The sequence below is a fragment of the Capra hircus genome, chromosome 1 (assembly GCF_001704415.2).
Source record: "Capra hircus breed San Clemente chromosome 1, ASM170441v1, whole genome shotgun sequence".
Lineage (NCBI taxonomy): Eukaryota > Metazoa > Chordata > Mammalia > Artiodactyla > Bovidae > Capra > Capra hircus.
Genome location: NC_030808.1, coordinates 52,974,644 through 53,002,416, shown reverse-complemented (window position 1 = coordinate 53,002,416; position 27,773 = coordinate 52,974,644). Strand labels below are relative to the sequence as shown.

At 43.6% G+C, this 27,773-nt stretch overlaps 2 protein-coding genes across 2 annotated transcripts in view; one reads left to right on the top strand and one right to left on the bottom strand.

Moving 5' to 3' along the window:
- The window catches only part of MYH15 (myosin heavy chain 15), a 139,306-nt gene extending 122,757 nt beyond the window's left edge, over window positions 1–16,549 (top strand). The window contains exons 35-39 of the mRNA XM_018050029.1: window positions 2,194–2,319; window positions 4,444–4,614; window positions 6,680–6,784; window positions 13,517–13,612; window positions 14,448–16,549. Of these exons, the coding sequence (XP_017905518.1) occupies window positions 2,194–2,319; window positions 4,444–4,614; window positions 6,680–6,784; window positions 13,517–13,612; window positions 14,448–14,720 (771 nt within the window). The 3' untranslated portion in view covers window positions 14,721–16,549. The remainder of the gene's footprint in view (window positions 1–2,193; window positions 2,320–4,443; window positions 4,615–6,679; window positions 6,785–13,516; window positions 13,613–14,447) is intronic.
- Window positions 18,349–27,773, bottom strand: part of HHLA2 (HERV-H LTR-associating 2) — a 147,152-nt gene continuing 137,727 nt past the window's right edge. The window contains exons 9-12 of the mRNA XM_013962458.2: window positions 24,776–25,093; window positions 22,315–22,440; window positions 20,230–20,288; window positions 18,349–19,478 (exon numbers count right to left, since the gene is read on the bottom strand). Coding sequence (XP_013817912.1) covers window positions 19,428–19,478; window positions 20,230–20,288; window positions 22,315–22,440; window positions 24,776–25,093 — 554 coding nt within the window. The 3' untranslated portion in view covers window positions 18,349–19,427. The remainder of the gene's footprint in view (window positions 19,479–20,229; window positions 20,289–22,314; window positions 22,441–24,775; window positions 25,094–27,773) is intronic.

Here is a 27,773-nt window from a genome sequence, read left to right as displayed (position 1 = left end):
GATGGATTCATGCAGCTAGGGGCAGATGTGCCATGCTCGGGGCTATTTAGAAGTAGGATCATTGTGGTTGCCATAGTGACTGGGAAGTGCCACTGACATTTAGTAGGCATGTTCCAAAGATACTAATGCTCCTGCAAAATACAGGTAATTCGCTATCACAAAGAATCACCCCTCCCGGAATGCCAACTGTAACTGAAAAACACTGGATAAAAGGAAGTATAAGCCAAAGATGCACCAGCTGGAAGGCACTGCATTTAGTTTGTGCCTACAGTCTGACTTTGTGTCCATGTGCATGGCACGATCCTATTAGGATACCACGTGTATAAAACAGGCTATAGGCTCTGCATAATTCCTGACAGGCTAACTCACTTCAGTATTTTCTTTCTCTCTCAGGAAAGCTTAAATAAATAAAATGAGTAGAAGTGTTATAAAGTAGAATATTGAATTTTTAAAAAGTAAATCTGTAGTACTTAATAGCTATTGGTAACAAATCATTTGCCATGCATGGTTATAACTGATGATACACCAGTGGGTCTCCATATGATGACAAAGCACTAGCCTAGAGAGAGACGAGGACATCAACCAGAGCAAAAGCAGACAGAGAGGAGGAGATCGATCTGAAAAACAACGAAAAGAAAATTAGGCCACAGAGACTAGATCTCCAGAGCAGAGTTTCTGAAACTTTATGTGTATAAGAGCAAATAACACAAAAATGTACATTCTCAGGCCTCACCCCAGACCCACTGCAGAATCTCTGCTATAAGAGGAATCAAGCGAGTTTTCAGGTGACACTGCCAGTTCAGAAACTACCCTTGGTGCAGTTCTGATCTAGGTGATCTGTGGCTCACAAGGGCTCCTGTCCTTGTGAGGTCCTACCTTGGGCAAGTAGGACCCCTTGCAATTCCGGGAACACCAGCTATCTTCTGATTGATGTATAGTGAGCATTTTATAGACCTCTAACCTAGACCAGACATATGAGGCCAAAGTTATCCCTGTCTGATTACGTGTCCTTTTGCAAACCTGAGCTGTGACCATCTAGCTTGCCCTTCACAGTACTCCCTCACCCTCTGCTTCCCAAAGAGAACCAATCATTTAGCTTGAAAATACTTTAACCATCAACTCCCTAGTGGATTTTAAGTGATTCTGTGTGTAAATGAATCAAGATTTACACTTGTACCTTTCTTTACAAAGAGTTTCTATGGAGTTTTGTGCAGTGAGCATCCCAACAAACTCCAGGAAATGCCCTCACCCCCACCACCCCCCAGGCTACACCCCTGGCAGCAGGAGTCCCTGGGCACACAGAGCCTGTCTCTTGATGAGGACTGAGGATAGCAACCTTGACAAAGATGCTTCCTGCCATTGAGGAAGCAGGACAGAACCTGTGAGGCTGGAATATCTCTCTTCCTGTTCTCCAGGTTTAATCTTGTCACTGAGAGAGGCACTAGCCAGAGGAAAAGTGAACAAACAGAAGAGAAATTAAAAATAGGAAGGCGATGCCTTTTAAATACATTCTCTCTGCTAAGCTTTCACACCCTCAGAAAAGCTGTGCTACAAACACGGACCAAAAAGGAGTTTCAGTTTCTAATGTCACAACCCAGGAAGGAAAGAATTAGGGCAGCACCAGCCAAAGAACACATGTAACCCTCCCGTGTGATGGAGCTTTCTAAGGGCTGGGGGGTGAGGCTCATCAGAATTGCTTTTCCCACCGCCTGTATCAGTGCAGAATTGATAGAAATGGAGGTCGATGATGAGAAAGATTTTTCCCCCTGGAGCAGCATGCAGGAAGCTCATTTTTATTTCCCAGACCCCTGCTTTTCAGATGTCTGCTTTTGACCCTGACTTCTACTCTGGGACACTTGCTGCTTTCCACATCAAAGAGCAAAAGGCAGAGAAACATACTCCTCAACAAGGGGAAAACCAAACACGTGTTTGGGACTCGTAGGTTGTCTGGATCCACTGCTCCTTTCGGATTCGGGCTGCCGTCTCCCCAGTAGTGGACCACTCATAGATGAAATCCCATGCATTCGGTCTAATGTGGTCTCCTGGCCCTGGAAGTGCTGCTTCACTGAGTAAGGCTGCCTAGAGGAAAATGACCTCCTGGCCAGAGCCCCTCCCATTGCATGTCCTGAACAGACCAGCTTTCGTTTCACCACTGATCTCAACTTGCCTAATGAGGATGCTGCTTTTCCTTAGAACACGAGTCTCCTCGGCCAGAAGAAGAAACTGGAGGTGGATGTAGCCAGGATGCAGAAGGAAACTGAGGAGGCGATGCAGGGGTGTCAAAATGCGGAAGAGAAGGCCAAGAAGGCAGCCACCGAGGTGGGCCCATAACTGCATGCTCACTCCTGTCTTCCAGAGCTGACAGGAGCAGTAGCCAAGGGGCAGGGGCAAGGGTGCAGCCAGAAGGGATTCCACTGATTCTCCATACCGCCAGAGGGGAGGTTAACTGACCCCTCTGCCTCTCTGCCCCCACTTTGGAAATTAGGCCAATCGGCTCCTCCCTTCCACCCAAACCACACAAGGGAAAGAAGCAGCTGAATCACCATAAGCAAAATCTTCTGAAAGCAAGAGACTTTTTAAGATAGTCAAACCACTTTCCACTTGTGAATCAATATATCTAGTGTCTAGAAACAATTCTTATGTTTCCTTACCCATAGCTATTTTTCCTGGGGCCTGTAATGGCTTCATGATGATGATCTGGCAAAAATGCTTATTTCACTTATTTTTTTACAGCCCATACTGCTGCTTCAATAACAGAATCAGGTTGGTTAGGAAGACCTTCAGGATTGGTGTACCTTCCTTATCTGCAAGTTTAAAGTTGTTGATGGGTATACTTTTCCTGAATGAGACTAAGCTCAGGGTTGACTGCCAGCCTTGACTGTACCTATGTGGGCACTGAAAAGGGATACCCTCTGGACACGCACTGTGGATAGATGCAGATTTCTCTCAAAAGGCATGACAAACAGATGACAGTACTCAAAAAAAAAAAAAAAAAAAAAAAAGGCCATGGACGGAGGGAGGTGGGAGAAAAGTCTGTGCGTCAAGGCCCCAGCCTTGCAGCACCCAGCATCTGCTGAGCAGAGCTTGGACTTGATTGCACCCTCCACTCACCGCTTCCCCATCAGGTGCTTCTGCACAGTACGTCGGATGCACAAACACATGGAGCAGCCCAGAGCTTGCCCTGAGAATGAAAGCTGATCCTCTTGCTAACTAGTATATGGGAGCCGAAGAGATAAGGTATTCAGTTAGGTTTTACATTAGTCATTTTAAAATTCAAAAGAAGGGGAAAACTTATGTCTGTATCTGTCTGAATCATCAAGCACTTGGGTAGTTAAAACTCTTGCACCAAATCCTAGCTCTAGGTCACTGTAGAATCCAGAAGAATGGGGAAAGCATGCCTAGCATTCAGCCATTTTGTATCAACGCGGATACTCTGCTTTCTGATGGAAAAGACATGTGAGAAAGCTTGAAAGTGTTTGGCCAAGAAAAAATAATATGCTCATTTCAAACATTTATGAAAATCTACACAGAAGTGGGGAAAAAAGAGCTTTTTGCTCCTGCTTGGTAAATGTATGCAGTCACACGTTAGGAAGATTCTATCTGCATAACTTCACCTTTAAAAGATCTTCTTGACAATGTTGAAAAATGAACTCACTACCTCTTCCCCTGCCTTAATTCTCCAGTAGTTCAGCTCTGAGCTCCAGCCCCACATAGCAAAACCTAGAGTTACCTTCATAATTTATTCTTTGCCCTCACCATCTGCACAGACGTCTCACACTTGAATTATGCAGATGGTTGGTAACCTGATAGACAGAGAAACTTTGGCTGAGAGGGCAGTTTTCTTACATTAAAGGCACTGAGAGATTCATGAAACAGTTCTTAATAATGGCAGCAAGACACCAAGCCCCTGTATACATGATCAAAGCCGAGAGCGGGCTTTGCAAGAATTAACCATCTTTGTGCCAGATTATTGGCACCGAGAGCATCAGTTGCTGCCAAATTCCTAGAGCCTAAGCTTGTTTGCAGTTGCAAGTCATAGGATTACAGAAGTGAGATGTGAAAAAGATTCTCCTGGGCACACCACACTTTTCCTGGTGCATGCTGCCACAGGACATGTCCTGTTGCTTTACTGAGTTAAAAACTCTGCCCTCAGCTGGTCATCTTTCTTTGAATAGAGATATTGTGTAGTAATGTTCACATGGTGTTTCATCTCTGGTCTGTTTCCACCACCCATCACCCTGATCTCCAGTAGCTGCTGCTATCTTGATTGCCTTATGGTCACCAAACTCGAGGACCACAGAGGTTAGGGAGAGCATGGTGGGAAGAGATGAAGTACAGAGGTGAGGCATGGCCTTTAGTCACATCAGGAACTGAAGACTAGGGACAAAAATGTTCAGCTCTGTTGGCTGCCAGATTATCTCGGTCCCTTTCCTTCTCTTCTAGGTAGCAGACATGTCAGAAGCACTGAAGAAGGAGCAGGATACTAATGCCCACTTGGAAAGGATGAGAAAGAACATGGAGCAGACAATTAAAGACTTACAAGAGAGGTTGAATGATGCTGAGCAGACGGCCATAATGGGGAACAGAAAGCAAATCCAAAAACTAGAATCCAGGGTAGGAGTTTGCCTGTGTAATCGTGGGGTCTTGACAACTCCCAGTTCAAAGCCTTATGTCTTGGGATATCACTCAGATAGTCCTGCCTCCCACTTCACTTGGGCTTGTAGCATTTGCAGTCATCTGAGAGTGTCAGATCTCAGTATATTCATTCATTCTTCTTGACTTTGGGCCACTAAACAGGACTCTTCTTGGAGTGGGTGAAACCTGCCTTCCTGCTTAGTAGAATGTATCTCCCCCAGCTTCACCCGCCCTGGCACTAGGCTCCCCATAGCCAGGGGACCCACTGTTTCCAAACATTCTCTCACAGTCTTGATTCCCTGCCTTTGCTCCCACTATCTGCTCTATGGAGAATGCCCATATCCTAACAGCCAGAGAAAGCAGAGGGAAACAAGTAAATCAAGGACCAAAAAGACTTTAGTGCAGATATAGTGAGGACTGACAGAATTGATGTAGTACCTGCCTTCAGGGAGCTTCAAGACAGGAAGACTAGAAAGACCTATCTTGAAAATAGGATTTTTTAAATTATTGAATCAATTTCAGTGACAATTTACTGGTCATGTGACAGATGCTATAAGGATGGAAAGAATATTTGACTGGGATTTTCATGCCTCAGAAGGGCCTCTGAGAAAGTATTGCTATTGCACATTTATGATATATCTATATAATGGAATACCAATACACATTGACAGTATAATCATACTGATTAAAAAGGAGTGAGGAAGAGCGTTGTGATGTCCTGGAGTTCATGCCTAGTAGTATAATGATAATAAAGGCAGAGGCAGTGTGGAGAGTATATAACCTTCTGTGCAAGAAAGAGGGAAAATATGAAGACATGTACACATCTGCGTATATTTTCAAAAAGAATTGGTGGCAGGATAAAATGAAGACTCATAAAAGCCACTAGTCCCTTGGGCTACAAGGAGGTCCAGCCAGTTCATCCTAAAGGAAATCAGTCTTAAATATTCGTTGGAAGGACTGATGCTGAAGCTGAAATTCCAATACTTTGGCCACCTGATGTGAATAACTGACTCATCTGAAAAGACCCTGATGCAGGGAAAGATTGAAGGTGGGAGGAGAAGGGGATGACAGAGAATGCGCTAGTTAGATGGCATCACCAGCTCAATGGACATGAATTTGAGTAAATTCTGGGAGTTGGTGATGGACAGGGAGGCCTTGGCGTGCTGCAGTCCATGGGGTTGCAAAGAGTCGGACAGGACAGAATGACTGAATAAAAGCCACTATGCATAGGAGGAAAACACAGAGATGAAAGTTAGGCCTTCTGAATGGACCTTGTTTAGTTGGTTTGACTGCAAAATTGTGTGAAAGACACCCTTCCTTATCAACCCCCTACTCCGTGTCCTGCTTTATTTCTCTCCATTCCACTTATCACCATCTAACATAATCTATATTTTACTTTGCTTTGTGTTTCATGCATTAGAATGGATGCTTATAGAGGGGAGAGGTTTTTGTGTTTTGTTCCCTGCTGTATCCCTGGTGCACAGGAGGCATCATATTCATTGAATGAATGCTATGTTAACCTTGATCGTGTAATTCTATAAGGCTACAGGCCAGCTGCTCATCTGTACTACAGCTCTCCCACCTAGCAGGGCTGTAGGTGACATGTGTGACATAGACTCAGGGTCTGGTTTCTTTAGAGAAACAGCTGAACATGGAGAATGATGAGGCAGTATATTGGCTGAATCCTTAAAGAGAGCTATATATAGCTTATTCTCTATATATACTTACGTACTTTCTAATACGCACATGTGTATGTACTGTTGTAATCCAAGAGGGCATACTTATCTTCTCTGCATGGATTAGCCTTTCACATCCTTCAGAGTCTAAACAGTCCTTTTATGAGCTCACCTAGTTCGACCAGCTCACTTGGCCAGGCAGTTTTACCAGACAGCTTGTTCTGTTCCACCACTACGGGAACCAGAGTAAACACATCTTCCCTTGATGGTGTCACTCTGTTCCAAGTGATGGTGTCAGTTGGCCACTGCAATACCCTCCTGGCTTGCTGGCTGTCCACCTGTCATCTGAGACCATGGTTTGCTTGCAGGTTCGTGAACTGGAGGCTGAACTGGAGAGTGAAGTCCGACGTAACTTGGAGGCCCAGAGGGGAGCCCACAGGCTTGAGCGGTGCATCAAGGAGCTGACCCGTCAGGTACTCTGAGAAGCCGCTCCCTGCTTGCCTGGCTGCACCCTACCTCAGGCGGATGTGCTCCTTCAAGCCTGAAACCACCCCCTAGGACTCCTCTAGTTCTCTCTCCATCCTTCCTCTCCCTCAGCAGGAGACACCAACTTGCCCTTCCAGAGCTTCCTCTGCTATTACTGATTTGGGTTGGTCCCTCTTTAGAGCTCTCAGGAAGCACAATGTGAGTGACAAGTTGCAATTAGAAGCGAAGAGCTATTTATACCATCCTTGTTTTTTCTCATGTAATGTCTGCAGCACTTTTGGAAAGATGCCTTCCTGTGAGAGGCTGAGTGAGAACAATGTGTAAATGAAGTGACTGGCGGAGACTGGGGTGGCGACTTAGCCAGCAGGTTGCATGAGACGCTAGCTAAATTGGAGCAGGGGACGTTTCCACTCTTGTTTTCTGGTCTCACACACTCCAGGCCACCGAGGACTCTATCTGGTGTTGGTGCCAGGTGGAAATACAGCAAATGCTGAGAGGCCCCCTGCAGCTTTCTGACTGTTTTCATGTCTAAGCAAATAATTGAAAAGAAGTGGGCAAACTTGTTACCAGTAACTAATGCATTGCCAGTGTAGCAATCTACTTCTTCACTTGTGTTTTCATTTTCCAGCTTGTCTTACCTTTTCTTCAAACAGAGAAAACCAGATATCTCACAATAGCACATGTCTTGCTCATTCCTCTGGGCCCAGCACCTTCCTGGCACAGAGCAGATGCGTGTGTTTCAGTTAAATACAGATGCCAATGGTTACTCTCTAGCTCTCTCTGCCACACAATATAGCTTGTTCCAGTGAAAAGGCAAACTCACCCTAGGTGCCCACTTTACAGCAACTTAGCACTCAAGCGAGATCTGCCAGTCCTGATAGTGGCCCCCGAGGCTGAGTTGGTGTCAGAGACCTCAAAGTGTTCCTTCGTTGCAGTAGGAAGGATGGTATTGTTAAGACAGCAGAGTGCTTCAGAAGCACCATCTTGGGCTAATTAAGATGAAATGAGCTATTTGTACAGTTCTTCTTTGCTGAATAAGTAGTTCTTTCCTAAGGCGAATTAGTCTGACACTTCTTTAGACCATGCTAGGTATTATAGTGAAAACCACTGGGGACTGCACTCATGGTATGTGTGGTGGAGGAAGTAAACACCTGGGAAACGTGAATGATGTGCTATTCTATGCTTCTTTTGAGCAAGGATAAGAAAACATGAGGAAGCAAAATGCTGCTTGTTAATTATGTCTGCTTTTTTCTTTTTATTTTCCTATGGGTTATTCTTGCAGTTTTCTTCTGTAAACAGGTTCATTATACAACAATCCACGAAAGCTATACTTTCTTCATTGTCCCAAGGAATACAGTCTCATTCTATTGTGCTTTTATCTTTGTTTCTTTCTAGCAATAATCTGTCTTCCCCTTGTACTAGCATGGAAGTGTATTTTTTAATTTCTTCCAAGTGTCTGCACAATGCTTAGAGTGTATCTATTCAATTATGCAATGATTTTCTGCCATCAACTCAGGTAACACCTATTGAGTACCTTTTATTACAAGATAACAGGCTAGACCCTGTCACTTTAAAGAGACATTAGAGAGCCCTCCATATTCCTTGATATCAGTACCTGGTTTTGAAATATTCAAGGTAGATGTTGAGTCAATTCAATCTGTTCTCCTTTAACATCAAAATAACCATCAGGACCGTGGGGCAGGGTGTTTTGTGATAGTACATCATAGGTGCCATTATAAAATGTCATTTTGAAAGGGATATAAATAGGGTTTTTCTTTCCTAGGAAAAATTCCTCTTGGAAAATCATACTGCATTGGAAAAGGGAACCAAGTGTCACTTCATCCACAGGAGTTTTAAGGCCAGTCCCCCACTGAGAATTTATCTCCCCTCATATGTCCCTCCAGCATTTGGAAATTCATCCTGTTTTCCTCTCTCCAGTGTCTAGAAATGTATGCTATAAAGCAGGACATAGGATTAGGAACCTATGTTATTTACAGGAGGTAAAGACAGTTTTCTTCCCCACCACCACCCTCTATTGACCTGCTGTACTTTACATTTGTCTACCTCCTATATTCAGGGACCTGTGTGTGGGTGTTATTTAATCCTTAGTAATCTAAATATGGATAAAGCATCTTCATTTCAAGGGATAAGAAAAAAAAAAGCTGGTCTCAGGTGGGCTCTCCGGGAACCAGATGACAGGGTGGAGTCAGAAGTATAAGAGATTTATGGGAGGCAACACCTGGGAAAGATAAAGGGGAGAGCAAGCAGCCTCAGGCAGAGAAAGCCTCACGGATTTATTTTTACTTCTACTGCCTTTGCTTTCGGTGTCAAAAAAAATTCATCAAGACCAATGTTATGGTACTTACCTTCTGTGTTGTCTGCTAGGAGTTTTATGGTTTCAGGTCTTAGATTCAAGTTTTGATCCCCATTTTGAGTTCACGTTTATGTATGGTATAAGATAGTGGTTAAATGTCCTTTTTGGCTTGTGGTTGCCCAGTTTTCCCAACACACCTTATTGAAGAACTAGCTGTCTTTTCCCCATTATATATTCTAGCTCCTTGGCATTAATTGGCCATGTATATATATCTGGGCTCTTTATTCCGTTCAGTTGATCTGCATGTCCATTTTTATTCCAATATATACTGTTTCACTGACTGTACCTTTGTAATATGTTTGAAATCAGAAAGCAAGATGTCTTCAGCTTTGTTCTTCTTCCTCAAGATTATTCTGACTACTCAGGGCCTTTTGTGGTTCCATTCTATTTTTTTGAAAAATGATAGTGAATGCATTGACTTTGTAGATTGTTTAGGGTAGTATGGACATTTTAACATTAATTCTTCCAAACCACAAGCACAAAATAGCTTTCCACCGATTTGTGTCTTCTTCAGTTTCTTTCATCAGTGCTGTACTGTCGTGTTCTGGGTGCAGGTTGGAAAAGAATTTCCAGACATAAGACAAAATGAGAGGGAAATAAAGTTTATTAGAGTGGGAGACACTGTTGGAACAGCGGGCCAGCTCAAGGGAAAACTGACGTTGAACAGGGGTCCTTAGACCACTTTTATACCCAGGGTACAAGGAGTGGGACTGGGGTCTTGTGGCTCATTTGCTGATTGGATGGGGCACAAATACTGGGTGGGAGTAAGAGGAAGGCAAATACTTCCTCCCTGTGGGAGGGCTAGCCTCCCTTTGGGGGGCTTCCTTGATAGCTCAGTTGGTAAAGAATCTGCCTGCAATGCAGGAGACCTTGGTTTGATTCCTGGGTCAGGAAGATCCCCTGGAGAAGGGAAAGGCTACCCACTCCAGTATTCTGGCCTGGAGATTTCCATGGACAGAACAGTCCATGGGGTCGCAAAGAGTCGTACACGACTGAGTGACTTTCACTTTCACTTATATTGGGGCCCTTGAAACACCGACTTGATGGACATGAGTTTGAGTGAACTCTGGGAGTTGGTGATGGACAGGGTGACCTGGCGTGCTGCGATTCATGGGGTCGCAAAGAGTCGGACACGACTGAGCGACTTCACTTTCACTTTCATGCATTGGAGAAGGAAATGGCAACCCACTCCAGTATTCTTGCCTGGAGAATCCCAGGGATGGGGGAGCCAGGTGGGCTGCCATCTATGGGGTCGCACAGAGTCGGACACGACTGGAGCGACTTAGCAGCAGCAGCATGGGGTAGGAGGGGAGACAAGTTATACTGTTTCCATTAATAGTTACAACATGGGGGAGGGAAGGACCATAAGGGTCTGGTTTTTCCATTCCTGCATTCCAAGACTCTCCTTGGTTCTCTCTCTTTCATCCCTGGGCCACCACACACATATAGCTTTCAGTGTGCAAGTTTTCCACCTTCCCTCCTTGGTTAAATTTATTCCTAAGTATTTTATTCTTTTCAATGCAATTATAAATGGGTTTGTTTTCTCAATTTCTGATAGTTTATATTAGTATACAGAAACACAACTTATTTTTGTATAATGATTTTGTATCCTAAAAATTTACTTTTCTGCCTCTTTCTCTTCTGAGACCCTTGTAATCCAAATGCTGGTCCACTTGATGTTATTCCATAAGTCCTTTAAGCTGTATTTACTCATTTCCCACCCTCACCCCTACTTTTATGGGATGAATTCCGCTGCCTTGTCTTGAGTTCACTGAGCCTTTCTTCTACTTCATCTAGTGTACTGTTGAATGCCTGTATTGGAATTTTTGTTCAGATATTTATCTCTGTGATTTCTGCTTGGTACTTTTTTATATTTTTTGTTGAAATTTTCACTTTGTTCATGCATCGTTCTCCTGAGCTTGGTGAGCAGATTCATGACCATTATTTTGAACCTTTTATCAGGTAAATCATCTACCTTTATCCTTTTCTGGGGTTTTATCTTATTCCTTCATTTGGAGCATATTACTTTGTTTCTTCAACTTTTGATCTGTGTTATTGTTTATCCATTAGATAAAACAACTCTCCCAATCTTAAATGAATAGTCTCATGTAAGAGAAGATGTTTATTGTTCAATCTACCCTAGCTGTTAGTTGTCTCTGAAATCTTTGTGACTGTCCAAGCAGCCTTCTTTGTTCTTAGGGCTCTTAGTTCAAAAACTGTCTATAATATTGCAAAGGGGAGGATCTCAGTCAGTACTTAGATGCAGGGCTGACTGGAGGCCAGACCCTTAGGCAGGGGCTTTTAAAGTATGCAAATACACCTCTTTCAGGGAATGATGTGCTATGCAGTTAAGAACTCTTTCTCTGTTTGCTATCATCTCATTGAACTTGTGCACACAAGCCCTTGCTTGAACACAAGCCCAGAGACAGAGTAAGAAATTTATCCTCTGGACATCAGCTATAAAAGTCAGTACACCAGGCCTGTGCAGAAGCTCCTTTCTCAGAGATACTGGTAGCCTATGTGGGGCATATGAAGATGGCACCCACTGGCTTTCCCAGGCACTTCAGTCTTCTGCCAAAGCTGAGGGGAGGAGGTTAAAAACTGTTGCAGTCCTGTAGGACCCCATGAATGTAAGTTCTGCTGACCACCAGAGCCAAGCTTGCAAGGGATGTACCCTGGGTGGCAGCCATGAAAGCTGGGCCCCCAAACATGTGCTCCTTTCCAAGAGATACCAGAAACCTAGAGTGAGGCGGAGTGTATGAAGATGGTGCCACCAGACTCCCTGGTCTCCAGAGATGTGTGTTAAATTAGAAGACTGCCCCCTTGGGCCGCAGCTACTAAGATAAGCAAATAGGTCTCTTTCAAGGAAACTGAGCATTTCTGGCTGCTGCCTCTGTGCTGTGTCTGGGAGCTAAACATTAAACCTAGCAAGGAGGGAACAAGCAGGAGAACTATAGGGGCATAGGAGATGAGCCTGGTTGGAGTGAAGGTTGTTTATGGGGGGCTGAGGGAGATAAGTGGGGAAACTATGAAAGCCACCAAAAAAGTTGATACTTGATGGGATAAGCAAGATGGAGCTAGGAAAAATGTTTGAGCAGTAGGTGTTTGTCTTGGTTAAATCATTCATCTCAACCATTAGTCTAAATACTCTCCTTCAGGGCAGTTCAACAGCTCCAAAGTGGAAGTACTCTAGTTAAAAGGGTGTGGTAAAGGGGGTGGTATGCAGAGCCTTCCTGCATGTCTGTCTCTTCCCTCTTTCCTCCTCAGAATACCCAGGACATCTGTCTCTTCCCTCCTTCCTCCTCAGAATACCCAGGACATCACAGAGCATGGTTGAAAAACACTATCTCACTGGATTTCCTTTTCCCAGCCCAAGCCCGGATTTCAAAGGAAGCAATAAGAACACACAAAACAGGGTCCCCATAGCTTATGGAATTTTTCTCTCTCTGCTAATGCCCACTCCACAATTCCAGTAAACTTAGTCTTTCTTATAGTTCTGTTGCAGGAAGGGGGACCCCTTCCAGGGCCTGAAACTGGGTTCTTGTCTAACAATCAGAAATGAATTGTCTGAGGAGACACGTGCTGACAAAGCAAGAGATTTTATTGGGAAAGGGCACCCGGGTGGAGAGCAGTAGGGTAAGGGAACCCAGGAGAACTGCTCTGCCACATGGCTTGCAGTCTTGGGTTTTATGGTGATGGGATTAGTTTCCATGTGGTCTTTGGCCAATCATTCTGAGTCTTTCCTGGTGGCGCACACATCGCTCAGCCAAGATGGATGCTAGCAAGAGGGATTCTGGCAAGTAGACGGACATGCGGTGTCTCCTTTCGACCTTTCCCAAACTCTTCCGGTTGGTGGTGGCTTATTCCGTATTCCTTATCAGGATCTCTTGTCATAAAACAACTCATGTAAATAGTTACTATGGTGCCTGGCCAGGGTGGGCGGTTTCAATCAGTGTGCTTCCCCTAACAGTTCCATTACCTAAAGCCAAGGGTCAGTTAGAAAGTTCAAGGAAAGAATTGGTTTGATGGGGGGCTGCAGGTGGGCACTGAGAAACCACAGGCAGGTGTGGCTTGGCTGGGCTGGGCAGGCTGAAGACCAAATTGAAACTAGTGGCTTTAACTTCCATTTTAACAGAGGCTGGGAGTTCTGTGTCATTGCTCTGAGCTGTGTTTATTAATTTGTTGGACCTTGGGATGAATAGAGTTAAACTCATTTTTCAAATCATGGCTCTACATACGGTCTTTAATAAATTTTCCTTACTCTCATTTCCTCATGTGAGGCTACACCCAGTGCAAACTGCTGGATCCTTCAAATCACCTTCACATACAAACCTGTACTTTGCAGGTAGAGGAAGATAAGAAAAATATGAGCAGGATGCAGACTCTGATGGATAATCTTCAGCTAAAAGTACAAAGTTACAAGCAGCAAATCGAGGCAGTGGTAAGTACCTGAGGCAGTTGCAGCCTCATGGATTTCCTAGCCATTTACATTTGATTAATCGAGATAGGTGGCCCTGAGCTAAACAAGCAGCTTGTCAGAGAGGACCAGCTCAGCTTAAAGTCTGCTCATTCTTCTTTTTTAACGTGTATGCTAGAATTATCACCTATAGTTAAAATTTGTGCAACTTTTCCCTTCAGGGAGCCAAAGCTCTCTCCCTTGACCTTTGCTTACACCCAAACATATGCATTGCACGATATGAGCCAAATAGGAGCATGGTGTCATGTAGAGATAGAAAATTTTGGTTGGGTAATCATCCTGTGGGGCTTCTCATGTGGCTCAATGGTAAAGAATCCAGGAAACATCAATGCAGGAGACGTGGGTTCTAACTCTTAGTGGGGAAGATCCCCTGGAGCAGGAAATGGCAATCCACTCCAGTGTTCTTGCCTGAGAAATCCCATGGACAGAGGAGCCTGTCATAAGAGGAGCCTTATAACAGTAAAGACAAACACCCTCTACCCTGAATAGGATGTTAAATTGATTACAAAACAAATTATGGTTAATCTATCACATACCAAATCTGTGAAAGCTGGACTACATCCTGTTGGTGGAAAGTGCCGACTATGTTCTCAATTTCTAGGGGAAAAAAATGTTGTAAAATGGATCTGGTGCCTGCTAGGAAGTCTGAATCCATATACATCATACAAAAATATGGTATTTCATTCAACACTCAGAAGTTTAGATTCCTTTCTCACATTTTTCAACTTTCTCACATCAGGGCAGAAAAAAAATATGATTATATAGGCTCAGGGATTTGTTTCATTTTTTATTTTCATAGGAAGCAGAAGCTAGTCAATACCTTTCCAAGTATAAGAAGCAGCAACACGAGTTGAATGAAGCTAAGGAAAGAGCAGAGATAGCCGAATCTCAAGTCACTAAACTCAAGATGAAAGCAAAAGAGTTTGGGGAAAAGGTGCGTCAGGTATTCAGTTCTGCTGTAACTTTTAAAGCATTGGTGTTTCAGGCTCATGTCATCACATGGAAAAGTGTTTCTTCAGAGGCTTTTAAAAACACTGGAAAACAGCTTCTGATAAAATCTTCCCATGTTTAGCAATTCTACTTGTCTGGGTAGTATGAGACAAGGAAGCATGTGAGTGGGGTGCGCACTGCATTATGCTTCTCAAATGCTTAATTCTAGGATAATGTGCAGGTTCTGAGCTCCTGGGTCTAGATTCATGTGGGCAGGACAGTCAGGCGTCCAAGGGGAAAAGATGATTAAAGAAGCACAGATGGATCTGCTTGAAATTCTAGGCAAACTCTTCTGTGGTGGGCAAGCGTCACACTGATGTGGAGACCCCGGGGGACAGGTTGAAAGTGGAGGCCATGAAGAACAAATGCAAGGGTCTCGCTTTCTGGGTTCTTCCCTGAAACAGAGAAAGGAACTCTCTACATCTGTGTCCACGGAAATTCTGTTCCAATAGTAGGGGCCACTGCCCTAATTTTCCTGGAAAGTGACAGAGAACATGGAGCTGTAGGCTTGGCAGGGCCAGTATCTTAGTCTGTTCAGAGATGTCACGCCAGAGATGGAGTGGCTTACAAACTGCAAACACTTCTCACAGGCCTGAAGGCTGTGAAGTCCAGGGTCATGGAGCTGGCAGATTTGGAATCAGGTGAGGGCTACTTCCTTATAGACAACCCTCTTCCCACTGTAACCTCATATGGTAGAAAGAAGGGAAGAAGCTCTCTGGAGTCTGTTTTCCTTAAGGACGTTACTTCCAGGCATGAGGACTCAATCTCATGACCTAATCCCTTCACAGAGGCCTCAGCTCCTAATACCATCACCGCTGGGGTTAGGAATTCAACATGTGAATTTTGTCGGGGGACAGAAACATTCATACTATGTCAGTGAGTTCAGCTTCCTCACTGAGACTGTTACCAGAAACAGTTGTTAAATGAGATCTGGCTTTAGGAGAAGCAAATTAAAAGAGGTTGTATACACTCCATAGAATGCCTACAGAGCACTTAGCACAGGCACCACCATTTCAGTTTTTAAAATGAACTGCTGGTAAACTTTTTTAGTAAAGTTTTTAAAATGAATTACAGGAGGTCAAAGGATCTCTTGAAGAAGAGACTAAAAGTTGGTCATATTGAATATATTTGGATCCAAATATGAAAAATATGAGACTTTTGCAGGCTCTATACGTTTCTTATTGATGAGCAAATAGTCTCAGGGAGAAGGCCTATATTGAGAGGTCCAGCTAAGTGGTTTGAACTCTGGCCTAAATCTGCAAAGTGTTACAGCGTGGGATTGGGGTCTTCTGTGTGGAAGCTGCCCAGCAACCCCCTGTGATGGATTTGTTTAGGGAAATGCTTCGCACATGCTACAATTGCACTCAGCTGCATGAGGTCGGAGGGCCTCGGAAACAGATGTAATGCTTTCGACTTTGTCACAGTTATTTCCAACAAAGAATAAAATGAGTGAAGCAGAAATTGCTTCTGAGAGGCCAGAGATGAATAGGAAAATCATCCTTGGCAATGCAATGACTAATTGTTTCCCATTCACAGAAGGAGAGCCTGAACATCTCTCCACTGTCATAAACCAAAGGAAAAAGGTTTTCTGATAGAATTGTGCATCAGGTCTGGGGAGCGAATTGGTGATGCATGTCATCTCTCCCTTCTGGGGTCTTCTCCAGAGGGTGCTGCCTTTACTGGCAATGCAAGGCGGGCAGAAAATTGAGTGACTAAGCACGCCCTTGCGGTGAATTACTGGGGTCTGCTTTCTCTCATGCAGATAATTGCCTCAATTCCCTGCCTCCCTTTGAAGCTAATGAAGAGTTGGCTAAGGCCTGCTTATGACTGGAAAGGCCTGGGCTTCATTCTGGGTGTATGTCCCACTGATGAAAGTCACAGGAATCTCATAGAACATGCTGATACTCTATTTTTCAGGTCCGTGAAGAATGAGCAGTCCTCGTTTATAAAGGACAGAGGTTGGAAAAGTACAAGGAGGTACTGTTTTCTGACCAGAAACTTAAGTTGCATTTGAAATATACACCTTTAGATTGATGTATAGTTGCTTTACAATGTTATATTAGTTTCAAGTGTAATAACACAGTGCTTCAATATTTGTAGATTATACTCGTTAAAATGACTATAAAATACTGGTTATATTCTCTATGGTGCACATTGCATTCTTGTGTCATTTATTTTGTACCTGGTGGTTTGTACCTTTTAATCCGCTTTCCCTCCCTGGTACCCCTCTCCCTACTGGTAACCACTAGTTTGTTCTTGTATTTAAAAGTCTCTGTTTTGATGTATCTTGTATTTAAAAGTCTCATTTGGGAAACATTTTAAAAAACATGCTGCATCAAAAGTAGTTTAAACAAGGTGATCAGGAAAGGTAATAATAAAAGGAAGTATTGTTGCTTTCAAGTGTAATGGGGAATTTGTTGATCCTCAGATGTAAGTAAACATTTCACAGGAAAGATTAAATAGATGCAAGAATCTTTTAAATTTTGATGTTAAAAAAAATACTTTGTCCATATTGCATCTTAGTGAGTAATATTCATAGAAGACATGAGCTATGTTATGGTCCCTGGGGAGTTCTGCTTGACTCATTTCTACATCCATGAGTCTGTTTTTAGCCACTGATGGGAGACAACAGGCTAGTCTTACTGATCTACAGTGATTTACCTATAGTCATAGTTAGGCACTTTGTGCGGGAAAACCCTCCTACCTGACACCCATGTAGGCTACATGCTGGTGCAACACTGAAGCACCCTCCCACGCGAGACGCTCAGTTTAGTGGTAACTGGTATGCTGTCTGTATTACACCAGTGTGGCTAAGCTGGAGGTACGTTTCCTAGAATTCCCTTCTCTGTGTGGTTCTGGATTACAGTTGGTCACAAAAGAAAAATGCACCCGATTTGAGAGGCAGAAGTGAAGGAGAAGCTGCTTTGTTTTTATGCTCATACGGTCAATGTATGGTCCCAGGTGCAGTGATAGCTGGCAGATATTACTCAAGGCTGAAAGGGTGAGCTAGCTGGGATGGGCCCAGCTCCTGTCAGAGTCCTCGCCAGGCAGGCCTATGGCTCCTTGGCAGTAGGCTCTGGCCTGTCTTACAGGTCACTCCCAGCATAGACTCTAGAGGCTCCAAGGGACAGCACGGGATCCAGTTTGTTCTTATAAATTCCAGTTCATCCTCACTCCATGTCCAGCTCTCCTTCCTGACGCTGGCACATCTGCCCAACAGCGGCCTCAGGGACAGCACCAGATGTGGAGGGGGCAGCCTGGCGCAGGCTTTTCACCGCTGCCCACGGTGGTACAGTGTTGAATGTCCATAACAAATCCTTCTTCTGTCATTCTCAGCAGTCTGCCTCTGCGATCCAACCTGACTCTAAGATTAAGCTCAGCAGTGCTGAAAGACACAGGGTCCTTCTTATCTGCCATCCGCAATGTGTTGGCTTTGGTCTTTAAATTTGTGACCCTCATCACAGTAAGATTAGAACAGTTCTGAGCATGTTCTCCTCACCAAGTGCCCTATGTCCTTTTCTAAAGATTTTCTTTATGTGTCCTTCAGTCAGTTCAGTTCAGTCGCTCAGCTGTGTCCGACTCTTTGCAACTCCATGAACTGCAGCACGCCAGGCCTCCCTGTCCATCACCATCTCCCAGAGTTCACTCAGACTCATGTCCATCGAGTCCGTGATGCCATCCAGCCATCTCATCCTCGGTCGTCCCCTTCTCCTCCTGCCCGCAGTCCCTCCCAGCATCAGGGTCTTTGCCAGTGAGTCAGCTCTTCGCATGTGTGTCCTTAGTACTCTACAATTTGTGATGAACACTGGTCACAACACTGTAGCAAATACCTGAGGTCAACAAAACTCTGTGCAAAACAGACTGCGAAATAAGTCCAGCTGATACAGAAAACTGGACTAGGTGGCATTAATACACAATTGGGGTTGGTTTTCTCCCATAAACTATAGGCTTAAAAATCTGACTGTCATAAAAGTCCTAGTTAGGCTTCCTTTTTCACACATTGATAATAAAATTAAGGAGAACAGATTATCCAGTCAACTGAGTTATCCATTCTCTCCTTGCATAAAAATATATATGAAAATTTAAATTTATGAGAAATCTGATTAACAAAAGGACAACTGAGCCAAAGAGTAAATTATCTTAATAACTGGGGTCATTCAGCTATGAAACCCTGGTGTTGGATAGTACAACCCAACCCCAGGAATGTCAATTCTTGTGTTGATAGGGCCTTTTGCACCTTGGGTTGTCTTAGAGACACTGACATTCTTACTCTATGGGGTCCCTAAGATCCACCATACTAAATCTAGTAGATTAGGCTGATATTAACCATTTGTGTAAAACTAGAGTACAATACTTTAGCACATCAATTGCTTTGTTTTCTTGGCCCTGGTTTTTAACCTTTTCACTCAGATGATTTTTGCTTCTACTGCTCACCCATCATGAGTTGATCAGATTTTGAATCATCTCTTAGTGATTTGTTTCTTCTGAGTTCTTGGCAGAAACTTCACTGTAGCCTCCTGGGCTGGTTGCAGCAGGAATGTAAATAAATGAGAGAGTTCTTTTATCCAAGCTGAATTGGAATCCTTGGTATCCAGACATTTATAATCTTGATGCAGGTGGGGGGCCCGAGAATGATTCTTAGTTTTTGAAGAGACAATGTGACTATTCTCTTTACAGTATCACAGCTTTTTGAAATGGTAGAATTGTCAGGTCATGACAAACCATTGCTGGAATCACAGTGAAGAAAGGGGAGGTGAGGTCATAGGATATTACGGATGTTTGTGTTGTGTTATAAACTTCTGTCTTCATTTTCTGTATTGGGTAGACAGTCTGAAAGAGCCTGGAACCAAGAAACAGGGACTCAAAATAGTTGTTGTTTATGTCAGAATAACCATTTTAGTATTAATGGTGGTAGTGTTTTGTTTTTTTGGAGGGGGGCAATTGTAAGCTACTGTTTGCATCTGTAATCAGAGATCCCTGAGACAGTTATAAGTAGTTATGAAGTTAGATCTTACCAATTTTAATTTCCCTGCTAGATGTTCCTGAGATTTTAACAAGTAGAAAAACAAGTTTATCCCACTCTTTGCTGTTATGTATCCTGATTAGTGGAAGTCATAAATAATAAAAGGTGTGCAGCAAAAAAGTATACAAGCAAGCTATAATTCGTAAGTGAATTATCAGTTCGGAAGGAACCTAGAAGTGGCTGGAAAAGTGTAGAAGGTCAGTAGTCTGAGTCTGGGCAGAAACTGTAGTTTGCTTTTCTCTACTTTATCTGTCTTTCCTTCCACTTCTGTGGAACCCCATGTTTCCAGCAGAAGAGTAAGCACATTGGTGCGTAGTGCCATTTGAGATCTTTACAAGTAACAGTTGGAAATGAGATGAGCCAAGCACTTATTTAAGTGACTAGAACCGGTTTAATTACAGACAGTGGAAGAGCCTAAGTGTATTTTTTCCTGTTCTATTATCCTGTAATCCCTCCTGCCTTTTTTCTGTGTAAAAGTCCTGCAAGATAATGTGTGAATCAGTCAAAGGTTCAATTAGCTTTTTACCATAGCATTCTTATAAATAGTTTGATAAAGGAAATGCCTTACCACATTTTCTTCTGCAGTACCAGCACTGCTAGAGTTCTGATTAGTAGGTGGATGCCTTTCTACAGGAAAAAAACAGAACTTAAAAAGACATCTCTTTGCCAAACCCCTATTCTCCCTTATTCCCACCTCAGTAACAACAAATAGTTGCTCAGTCATGTCCACCTCTTTGTGACCCCATGGGCTGTAGCCTGCCAGGCTCCTCTGTCCATGGAATTCTCCAGGTAAGAATACTGGAGTGGGTTGTCATTCTCTTCTCCAGGGGATCTTACCAAGCCAGGGATCAAACCCAGGTGTCCTTCATTGCAGGCAGATTCTTTACCATGTGATTCACCAGGGATGCCCCAGCTGAGTATGATTATGTTATTAGAATCACATTAGTTACTCCCCTCTTCGTATCTTTTTCCAACAAACAGCATTAAAAATGTCCTTAATGTAGAAATACTTCATCACACAATACTTCACACAGCAGTAAATTCAGGTGCTCCAAAGCAGGGATAAAGGCAGTTCAAGCAAGCCAGCAGCTCCTGGCTCTCTAAGATGGTTGGCCTGATGCCTACTAACTATAAACAATGGGAAAGAGCCAAGGTGGTGATGGACAGGAAAAGGAGGCAGGATGTCATTTCTCGCCGAAGGCTTCAGACCACAAACTATGGAACACTCTGTTTTATTTTTTTAAGTGGCCCACACCCCAATGTGGTTTTTGCTGACATCTGACTGCTCCTCCAGAATCAGAATCCGTCCTGCTCTCTGCCATGGGATGCTGACCTGGGTGGGTTCTCCCTGCAGGGCTTCCCTTCCCTCTGCTTTCATCTGGGGTGGAGGTCAGAGGGCAGGAGGGGCAAAATCAGGTGTTTCTTCTCCTAGCTCCTTCCGTGTCAGGCCACCTTAATCTGGCTATGTGCTCTATGTGAAGGCCACTTCCTTACAACACAGCTGGTCCTGTGACTCTCTCCTTTCAGGTTTTGGGCACTATTCCTCCTCCTTGTCCCTTTAGATTGAGGGCTTCCAGCAAAGCTCGGAGGGGTGCAGTCTCTTCTATGTTCCCCTTTCTCCAGTTTTGAGTGTGCCAGGTGCTTTGTGTTGGATCTTCACTTGTGCACACTTCCACTATAGAAACTAAACCATCATTCTGGAGTAGTGCCCCCTCTCCTAGAACTTGAACCTAATCTCAAGCACCATGATATTAGGGTTTGCATGTGGAAGACAAACTAGACTACCTGAAACCTCCCATTCTTCCCTACTTCTGGCAGCTAAGGGACAGGAACATCAAGGGCACTGGCCTGCTTGTTCACATAGACAATCACAGGGCTGCAACAGATGAAATCCTTGCTCACTATCCACCCTTAAAGTACTACCTTCAATAATGGTGTCCACGATGACCAAATAACCCTGACTTCAGCAGGGGCAATAGGTAAATATCAATCAGAAGAAGGGACACTGAATCTGTCTCAACCTCCCAGGACACTCAGAGCTTTCTTAGAGAGATGATGAAATCAGTGAGAGCTCCATGGGGCCGAGATCTACCTCCGCCACTAGTTAGCTGGGTCATCTTAGGTGGTGCCTGTAAGTCTGTTTCAGATGCCTATTAGCATTTGCATTAACTTTTTTGATTCTAATTTCCTGACCTGTAAAATGTGGAAATAAGTAAATCTAAGTTTTTCACAGATCTAAACTTGTTGATAAAACCAAAGTCTTTTATGAAGTCCTGTGACCATGGAATCTTAGTATCATGTTGAATTACTACAAGTAATTAAATTACTGTAAGTAAGTTTTCTAGCAGAAAATTTAGAAAAAGGTTTTTAAAAACTTCACATGATTAAAATAAAATGGCCCTTCAAGGACAATGCTGTTTTGAGCAGTAGCAACTATTAACAAGGGTTTCCCTGATGGCTCAGCTGGTAAAGAATCTGCCGGCAATGTGGGAGATCTGGGTTCAATCCCTGGGTTGGGAAGACCTCCTGGAGACAGGAACGGCTACCCACTCCAGTATTCTGGCCTGGAGAATCCCATGGACTCACTTGTCATCTTGGATACACCTCCACCTGAACCCCTGGGCATGAGACCAAAGCCTCCATGAGATGATACCTTTGTGGAAATCGATGCATCTTTGTGATCTAACAGCTCGAGGGGCCACCGACAACAACAAAACTGCCGATATGATGGCCACCAAAACTAGAACAATTATCCCAGCAGGCGCTCTTGGGCTTGCTTCTAAATAAGACAAACAGAGAGTCTATGAGCTGGAAGAAAAGTTACCAGACAACAAAAGAAAATGTATAGCTGGGTGAGTATGTTTATTCAAAGTAGCTATTTCTGCTTTCTGCATGGGAAGCAGATATATTAGTGAAAATACTTTTCGTAATGAAAAGACCCATTAAAGATACAAACAACAGACCTGTCTGGATCAGTGTTTTTCATGAGCATAAATAATACTTCCCAGTTCCCAGGTGGTGCTGCTGCTGCTAAGTCGCTTTAGTCATGTCCGACTCTGTGCGACCCCATAGATGGCAGCCCACCAGGCTCCCCAGTCCCTGGGATTCTCCAGGCAAGAACACTGGAGTGGGTTGCCATTTCCTTCTCCAATGCATGAAAGTGAAAAGTGAAAGTGAAGTCACTCAGTCGTGTCAACTCTTCGCAACCCCATGGACTGCAGCCTACAAGGCTCCTCCATCTATGGGGTTTTCCAGGCAAGAGTACTGGAGTGGGGTGCCATCGCCTTCCCCGCCAGGTGGTGCTAGTAGTAAAGAATTCTTCTGCCAATGCAGGAGACATAAGAGATGAATGTTTAATCCTTGGGTCAAGAAGATCCCCCTGGAGGAGGGCATGGCAACCCACTCTGGTATTTTTGCCTGGAGAATCTCATTGACAGAGGAGCCTGGCAGGCTACAGTCCATAGGGTCGAAAAGAGTTGGACATGACTGAGGCAACTTAGCACATCATCCCATCTAATATATATCTATTGGGGGAATCTGCCAAAACTGATATTAAACAATTTGGGGCATAGTGGGGATGGGAGTCAAGAGAGGAAAAAGTCTGAAAACTTGAGAGGCAATGAGTTTTTCATGCATTTTAAGTCTTTGTTTTATATCGTAATAAGGGAATTAAACATACTTTTGTGTGTGTGTGCTCAGTCGCATCAGTAGTGTCCGACTCTTTTGTGACCCCATGCACTGTAGCCCGCTAGGCTCCTCTGTCCATGGGATTCTCCAGGCAAGAATACTGGAAGGGTTGCCATGCCCTTTTACAAAGGAGTAATTATGACTACAAACTAACCGCAGCCTAGTGTTTTCCTTGGGGGATGAAGGTAGGGCACAGTGTACCCTTGGCTTGGAAAAGGCAGGATCCTAGAGAAGTAGAAATAAGAGGTGCAGAGATGATGAGAAAAGCTGATTAGGAGTCATGATCTTGAGTAAAAAGTGACAGATGACCACCAAGATAACCAATGGTGCTTGGAGTTCCTCAGGAATAACTGGAGCCTGAACTCTTTTCAGTCTCTTGATTGGAACTAGAATTGTTATAATTTGTATTAAAGGAAGTAACATTCAAAACTAGAATACCAAGAACATTTATAAAACATATGTTCCACTGACTCATTTTAATAAATACAGAGAGGTGCCATGGTCTCCCATGATGTCACCTGCTGAAGGATAAGGGTGATCAGCCCCACTAGACAGTCAGCTTCATGAGTACACATTCCTTGACTCTATGGATACTGAACTAGAAATATTTTAAACACTGAGTTGTGGCAATTAGCTACCACTAGAGGTAAAAACGGAGAAGGCGATGGCACCCTCCTCTAGGACTCTTGCCTGGAAAATCCCATGGGCGGAGGAGCCTGGTAGGCTGCAGTCCATGGGGTCGCGAAGAGTTGGACATGACTGAGTGACTTCACTTTTACTTTTCACTTTCATGCACTGGAGAAGGAAATGGCAACCCACTCCAGTGTTCTTGCCTGGAGAATCCCAGGGACGGGGGAGCCTGGTGGGCTGCCGTCTATGGGGTCACACAGAGTCAGACACGACTGAAGCGACTTAGCAGCAGCAGCAGCAGAGGTAAAAAATGAGCCGAATCAGGCACAACCTTAATGTTTCAAATGTCCTCTGATGACTATTTTCACCAGGTTTACAGACCATGCTTCAATAGCCTGCAGCAGAAGCTTCAATTCTAACTTCCCACCATGTCTGCACAGCTTTCTCTCCCCAAACCCAGACCCTAAGGCACATATCAGCACAATGGTAAGCAGGAATTGAAGATGCTCAGCCCACAGAGTAATAAAACATAGAGGTTCTGTCTTCATTTCTGAAGCTCTGAAACCCTAAAAGGGAAATCTTCTGGGAGTAATTTCCTTTTATTTTTCAGTGCAAGGCTTTCATGTAGTTGAAGGAAGGAAACTGTCTACCATTTTGACTGGAAGTATCCCTGTAAACAGTATTTTCAGAAATTCTATTCAAAGGTATTCTTGAAATGCCAACCTAATTTCCTATTTGATGTTCACAATTTCTACTGCTGTACCTGAAACCCATGTCCAGCCCTACTTGTAACTTACCTACATGCAGTGTTTGGGTGGTGAGTAAGGTACTTTTGTTTGATGAAATATTGCACAAATACTCCCCACTGTCTGAAAGACGAAGATCCTTCACAGTTAAAGAGAAGTCACGTGAGTTTATCAGCTCTTCTTTCCATGAAAGTCGAGGCTGATTGATTAGTGTTTCTTGTGAGGAGTTCTTAAAGTAAGCCAGGAGCAAGGAACTCCCACTTTCCACTCTGGACCAAGTGACTGTGAAGTCTTGATTTGCTGGGAAAAGACTGTTTTCAGGTTTACACAAGAGTAAAACGTTTTCACTTTGCATTTTATGAAGGACATCTAACAACAGGGTAGAAAAGTAAAGATAAATGAAAACATTTTCAAATGAATTTTCTAAGTTATACTTAGAAATATCTTTGAAAAAACTTTTTGGAAAGCAGTGAGATATTTGTGCTGTGGAGTTTCTTAAAAGCTTTACACCACTATTTTAAAGTCACCTACCAAGGTTAAGTTTAGGCTTCAAGGAGGCCCAAGCCTGGGCCAGCTAGGGAGATGACACACCTGGTTTTCAGCTCCTACAACCTGAGCATGATCGCTAGAGTGCTGCTACCAGTTACTAGCGTTTTTAACTCAGCAATCTTCTGCTGACCTCTTGAATGCTGGTGTTACCCAGGCTGCCTTCTTGTCACGATGTACGACCTAGTAGTCTCTGCTGCGTCCGTGGTCTCAACCACTTCTTAATCTCTCTTCTGGACAAAGTCTTTTTTTCTAGCACATGAGTATATTTCTAACCATGGGCAGGAATTCCCCACTGGACCGATCTTTTAGAGCAGGGAGTCTGCTGGGTATTCTCGGCTTCCCCTCCAGAGTTAGCACCACGTTGTCCCTCCTGTTCTGCCAGCTGACTTCTATGGACCGCCATGAATTATCCTCCCTGGTTTTAGACTCACCTACTCTGCAGTCTACCTGCGAGAGAGTGATGCCAAAGCAAGCTATCTAAAACACAGCAGTCCACCTGTGGAAGACTGATACCAGAGAAGCCATCTAAAATACAACTTCCAGTCTCTCTAATGCTTCATATCCTTCTTTGGCGCCGTACTACCTCCAGGTCAGCTCAAGCTCCTTAGCAAGATGAAGGCATTTGATCTGGTTTTTGCCTTCCTCTCTAGGCTTAACTCTTGATACTTCAGTTTCACTCTCAACCACTTATACTTCCACAAATTCAGGCAATATTTACCTCCATCTCTGCTTTTGCATCTAGTATGTTTTTTACCTGGAATGCCTATGTTCTCCTGAAATTTCCTACTACTCCTTTAAAATTTGGCCTGTATGCAACTCCTTAAGCATATATTCTATAACAACCTGATCCATACCCAACCGTAGTGAACAGATTTAATCACTCTCTTTGTATGCTACTTTCCTGGTTTAGTTTTATTTTAACATGTTTGTACTGGATACTGTGGATCCATAAGTGAGTAAGAGTCCACAGCATCTAATAAACACCAAGTTCTGAGGTTCACAGGCTGAGTGACAAAGTTTGGCACATAACAGATCCTCAATAAGACAAAACAGCACTAAGTGTAAGGAACCATTGGAACTTCAGGATACTCAGTTCTGAAATAAACAAGAGAAATTATGATTCTCCATATAAAATATTTACAGTTTAATATTTTCAACCCTTTCCCACATTTCCATTGCTACTTGGCTGATGAACAGTGAATATTAGCTGCCCATACTATTGACATCATATAAGGAGAATGAATAATTTTCCCAAATAAGACATACATATGACCAGTAGGTATTTGAAAAGTTCAACATCACTAATCATCAGGGAAATGCAAATCAATGCAACTACAATGAGCTATCATCTCACGCCTGTCAGAATCACTATTATCAAACAAGGTGAAGGTGAAGTCGCTCAGTCGTGTCCAACTCTTTGCGACCCCGTGGACTGTAACCTACTAGGCTTCTCTGTCCATGGGATTCTCCAGGCAAGAATACTGGAGTGGATTGCCAAACAAACAAATAAATAACAACTGTTGGTTAGATGTGGAGAAAAGGGAACTCTTGTGCATGGTTTGGCCCCAGGTAAATAGCAAGGAGGGAACACAGCTTTACCCATCAACAAAAAATTAGATTAAACATTTACTGAGCATGGCCCCACCCATCAGAACAAAACCCAGTTTCCCCCTCAGTCAGTCTCTCCCATCAGGAAGCTTCCATAAGCCTCTTATCCTTCTCCATCAGAGGGCAGACAGACTGAAGAACACAATCACAGAAAACTAACCAATCTAATCACATGGACCACAGCCTTGTCTAACTCAGTGGAACTATGAGCCATGTCGTGTGGGGCCACCCAAGATGGATAGGTCATGGTGGAGAGGTCTGACAGAATGTGGTCCACTGGAGAAGGGAATGGCAAACCACTTCAGTATGCTTGCCTTGAGAACCTCATGAACAGTATGAAAAGGCAAAAAGATAGGATACTGAAAGAGGAACTCCCCCAGTCGGTAGGTGCCCAATAAGCTACTGGAGATCAGTGGAGAAATAACTCCAGAAAGAATGAAGGGATGGAGCCAGAGCAAAAACAACACCCAGTTGTGGATGTGACTGGTGATGGAAGCAAGGTCCAATGCTGTAAAGAGCAATATTGCACAGGAATCTGGAAAGTTAGGTCCATGAATCAAGGTAAATTGGAAGTGGTCAAACGGGAGATGGCAAGAGTGAACATTGACATTCTAGGAATCAGCGAACTAAAATGGACTGGAATGGGTGAATTTAACTCAGATGACCATTATATCTACTACTGTGGGCAGGAATCCCTTATAAGAAATGGAGTAGCCATCATGGTCAAGAAAAGAGTCCAAAATGCAGTACTTGGATGCAGTCTCAAAAATGACAGAATGATCTCTGTTCATCTCCAAGGCAAACCATTCAATATCACAGTAATCCAAGTCTATGTCCCGACCAATAATGCTGAAGAAGCTGAAGTTGAACAGTTCTATGAAGACCTACAAGA